The 3,680-nt window shown below is 33.6% G+C and overlaps 1 protein-coding gene across 2 annotated transcripts; it reads right to left on the reverse strand.

Moving 5' to 3' along the window:
* Nucleotides 1-1,685: 1,685 nt before the first annotated feature.
* LOC110826366 (isoflavone reductase homolog) lies at nucleotides 1,686-3,433 on the reverse strand. 2 transcript variants are annotated; one of them, XM_022056990.2, is made up of 4 exons: nucleotides 3,027-3,433; nucleotides 2,447-2,684; nucleotides 2,053-2,256; nucleotides 1,686-1,965 (listed from the first exon to the last, which is right to left on the reverse strand). In XM_022056990.2, the coding sequence occupies exons 1-4, from the start codon at nucleotides 3,354-3,356 to the stop codon at nucleotides 1,802-1,804; spliced, it is 936 nt and encodes a 311-aa protein (XP_021912682.1). In that variant the 5' UTR covers nucleotides 3,357-3,433; the 3' UTR covers nucleotides 1,686-1,801. The 2 variants fall into 2 exon arrangements, with proteins under 2 accessions (XP_021912682.1, XP_021912681.1); XM_022056989.2 differs by having other exon boundaries at nucleotides 2,447-2,687.
* Between the last annotated feature and the right edge of the window lie 247 nt (nucleotides 3,434-3,680).

A 3,680-nucleotide genomic window follows, 5' to 3' on the forward strand; every position in this document is an offset into this window, starting at 1 on the left:
ATTCCTTATCGAAACCTCGATATTTTCTTTTTTACAATTTTTCCATTCATTCTCTTCTTCTCTCACTAATTTACTATCTCTCTCTCTAAAATTTTGAAAAAATGAAAGTGTGGAGAGAAAGGCAAGGGGGAGGGTAATTTATAGAATTTTAAAACCGTTGGATTCATGCCAAGTGGCGAAATTCGATGAAGAGAGAGGAGAAAGAGATTCTTGACACGAAAAATGAGAGATCAAAGTTTCCTCCACCGGCGGCGGTGCGCTACCCAAGGCAGCAACGAAGAACTGCCAAAGGTGGCAGAGCCGGGCCAGTTTGCTGCAGGCTAGCCTGTAGGTGCACAGGCCTGCTGCTATGCGTGCAGGGCCTAGACACACTGGGCGCCGCATGTGCAGGCCTACTACGCACAAGCCCTAGGCACACAGGGCCTGTCTGTGTAGGTCTGTTGTGTGGACGATGCGTGCACTGTGTGCGGTGCCAGTCCATGCGCGAAGTGACAAGCGAACGGCTCCCCTACACGCAACAGGACGCACACGCAGGTCCTGACCCTACGCTGTGCGCGTAGATGGGACGTATGCGTTGTGCGCACATTCTGTGCGTGCGTGCGCGTGGAGGGGATGTGTGCACTGTGCATGTCCTACAGCCACTGCGCACGCATGTGCCCCCACATAGTGCTCGGCACCCGCGGGGGCAATCGTTTTCTCGCGGGATTTTTTATGCGAGTAAGTTTTCTCTCATTTCGTCATTTTCCAGTTTTTTTCTAAATTTTTCTTTTGAAATAAAATAAAATAAAATAATAAAAAAATTAATAAAATAAATAAAAAATTAAAAATAAAAATAGATTAAAATTACGAATCTCGATAACATAATAAATTAATTTAAATTTAAGACGGTCAAAGACCCAAATGAATAGAGTTTCCAAATCATTTTATCATAGTGATAGGCGGGATGTTATACGTTTCTTAGTTAGTTTAAGAATAAGAAATAATTGGTTGTCAGAATGTTTCTGACAACTATAACTGATTTATCATATGTTGGGTAAAACGAATCTATGTATTTATGATCAACTACGTTACTGGAGTTAGTGATTTTGTCAACTAAAAATCTTTTTTATAATTGATTTAGTTTCTAACTTGAACTCAAGAGTTCGGTTTATATTACTTTATTTATTTCTTATTTCATATTTTGTGTTGATGTTGAATTTATAAAAACGTTCTTTTTGTTTGCTTTTTATTTACTGATAAAGAAAAAAAATTAATTTCTAATTTTCCGTAGATTTGACCATTCTTACCACTATTATAATATTATTTTATTAGTTAAATATAAATTTATTTTCAATAGATTTGACAGGTATATGCTCCTAGATTGAAAGGAGTACACTTGAGTTACTACTAACTTTTAGTATTCAACTTATATTTTTAAGATTTTGTTTATTATAAAGGCTAGGGCTAAAGTTCCTTTTGGTAGCATTAGGCTTCACACTTGGTAATTTACTTTTTTCCTTGGAATACTCTAAGGATTATGGATGTTGGTTATATTTTAAGAATTGTTCAGCGGCTTGGGAATACTTATCCACTTAAGTTCATTGTTTTAGATTGTCAACGTTGTGGTTTAGTTAAAAGGGTATCACAATATTTTGTCCTGAAATATACCATGGATTATTAATTTTTTTTTATTATTTTGTTCATAATTATAAAAAGTTCTTTTTCATTTATGTTATTTGGATAGGACATACAGAAATATAGCATGGACGATTACATCATATATATTAGAAGAAAGAGAAAATAGAAGAAATATAAATGATCATCAGAGATAAACTTTCAAGAAATCATCCATGCGGGTATATTTGACTTCAGGGTAAAGATTTGATGCCTCTTCCTCATTTTCTCCTATTTCAAAATTTGTCAAACACCCTTCATAGAAAATATGATAGAAATGCCCTACTCCCACCTGGCCCACAAAGTCCATACCTGCACCAATTGCAATTTATATTCTAATTTAACATATCTAATAATAATAAATATAAAAGAAAGTGAACTGAGTATTATATATATAACCCTTCATGGAAGCAAGGAAGTCTTGTTCAGAGACACTGATCTTCTGTAGTTGTTTCCCCGTAAGTTTCTCCCATTTCTGAACAAGCTCTCGTTGAGACAAAATATTATCTGGTGGCCTGGCGTACAGCGTTTTATTTAATGTCCGAGGATCATCTACTGCTTTAATGGTGTACGTGGCGATATCATTCTCGTCCATATACACAGCTGTAAGTATATATATATATATATACATAAAAACACAGTAACTACCCCATTATAAATATATATAGTTAAATATATCTTTTTACTACAACGTAGTGTCTAACTCTGGTACGTAATCACTTATTCAAAACTAATTGATTAAAGTATTACAGATCATATATTTATATATCTACATATATATGTATATATGTACCTTTGACATTTCCATCTCCGTAAATGTTGACAGTATCGGTTGGAGGGAAAAGGATTCCCATTTGGGAGAGATTTGCAGCAAAGTAAGCAGCAAAACAATTAGCAATAACATAAGTGAAAGGGATTTTGGCCTCCTCTATTGCTTTTCTCACTACCATCTTCTCGTCGAAAGTTACTCGTCCTGGTTCAAGTGCATGTCCCATTCGAGCTGGGTTTATGCCGAACTCCGATGGCAAGAACTGCTGCAATTAATATAATATATATTTTTATTTATTTTAAAATTTAATATAAAAATTATAATTTATTTTATTTATTATTTTAAATTTAAATAAAAATTATATTTTAATTAAATTATATTTATATTTATTTTTAAGATATCATATTTATTTTTTAAGTATAGATAATTTATTTTTAAAAAATTTAATTTTGATGTAAGTTTATTTAAAAATATTTTAAATTATTAATTTTTAAATAAACAAAATTAATAAAAAATTAAGTTTTCTTCTTTTAAAAAAATTCAAATAATTTATAATTTGATAAATTAAAGCAGACGAAAAGGATAAATACGTAGATAGATATACTTTAATGTTTCCTGCTTCTTTGATGGCTTCAACAAGCTTGAGCTGAAGCAAGAGGTTGTGAGACCTAAAGTGGACACCGGACATGGCTGAAATGACCACGTCCACATGTTTAACTGCATCGACGAGGCTGTGGTAATCGGAGAAAGAAGCTCGGAGAAGATGAGCCCCTTGTTTTTTAAAGGAGAGAAGTAACTGTATCTTGTCCATGTCAAGTCCAATCTCCGGTCTCTGTAACACGTAAGTAGGATGGCCTTGCTTAAGACTAGCCTCCACAATTCTCCTCCCAATATACCCTGTTCCACCGACCACCAAAACCTTGCTCTTTCCCATTTTCTACGCCCTATTTCTCTTCCTTTTTCTCCCCTATATATGTGTGTGTATTTATATGTACCTAGCCATGATCTCTCGTGAATATATAGATAAATATATATATATATAGAGAGAGAGAGAGAGAGAGAGAAAAGAGAGATCTAGAAAACGTCCTAATTAACTTTCAAGATACGCATTAAAAAATTAAATATGAATCTTTCTCGAAGGTCAAACATGACATCATTAATGATTACTTTACTCAGAATTTTCGCTTACTGATTTTTTTTTTTTGTGGGGTAAAAATATGAAATATTAACTAATAAATAGAGACTTGCCGGCCGACTT

Source organism: Carica papaya, chromosome 3 (genome assembly GCF_054855325.1).
Source record: "Carica papaya isolate Zhongbai chromosome 3, ASM5485532v1, whole genome shotgun sequence".
Classification (NCBI taxonomy): Eukaryota; Viridiplantae; Streptophyta; class Magnoliopsida; order Brassicales; family Caricaceae; genus Carica; species Carica papaya.

Excerpts from the sequence above, each read along its gene's own strand:
- LOC110826366 (XM_022056989.2), bottom strand. The coding sequence starts at position 3,356 with ATGGGAAAGAGCAAGGTTTTGGTGGTCGGTGGAACAGGGTATATTGGG. Across the intron at positions 2,688-3,026 it reads AAGAAGCAGGAAACATTAAA|CAGTTCTTGCCATCGGAGTT; the intron begins GTATATCTATCT and ends TATTAATTGCAG. Across the intron at positions 2,257-2,446 it reads CGGAGATGGAAATGTCAAAG|CTGTGTATATGGACGAGAAT; the intron begins GTACATATATAC and ends ATATACTTACAG.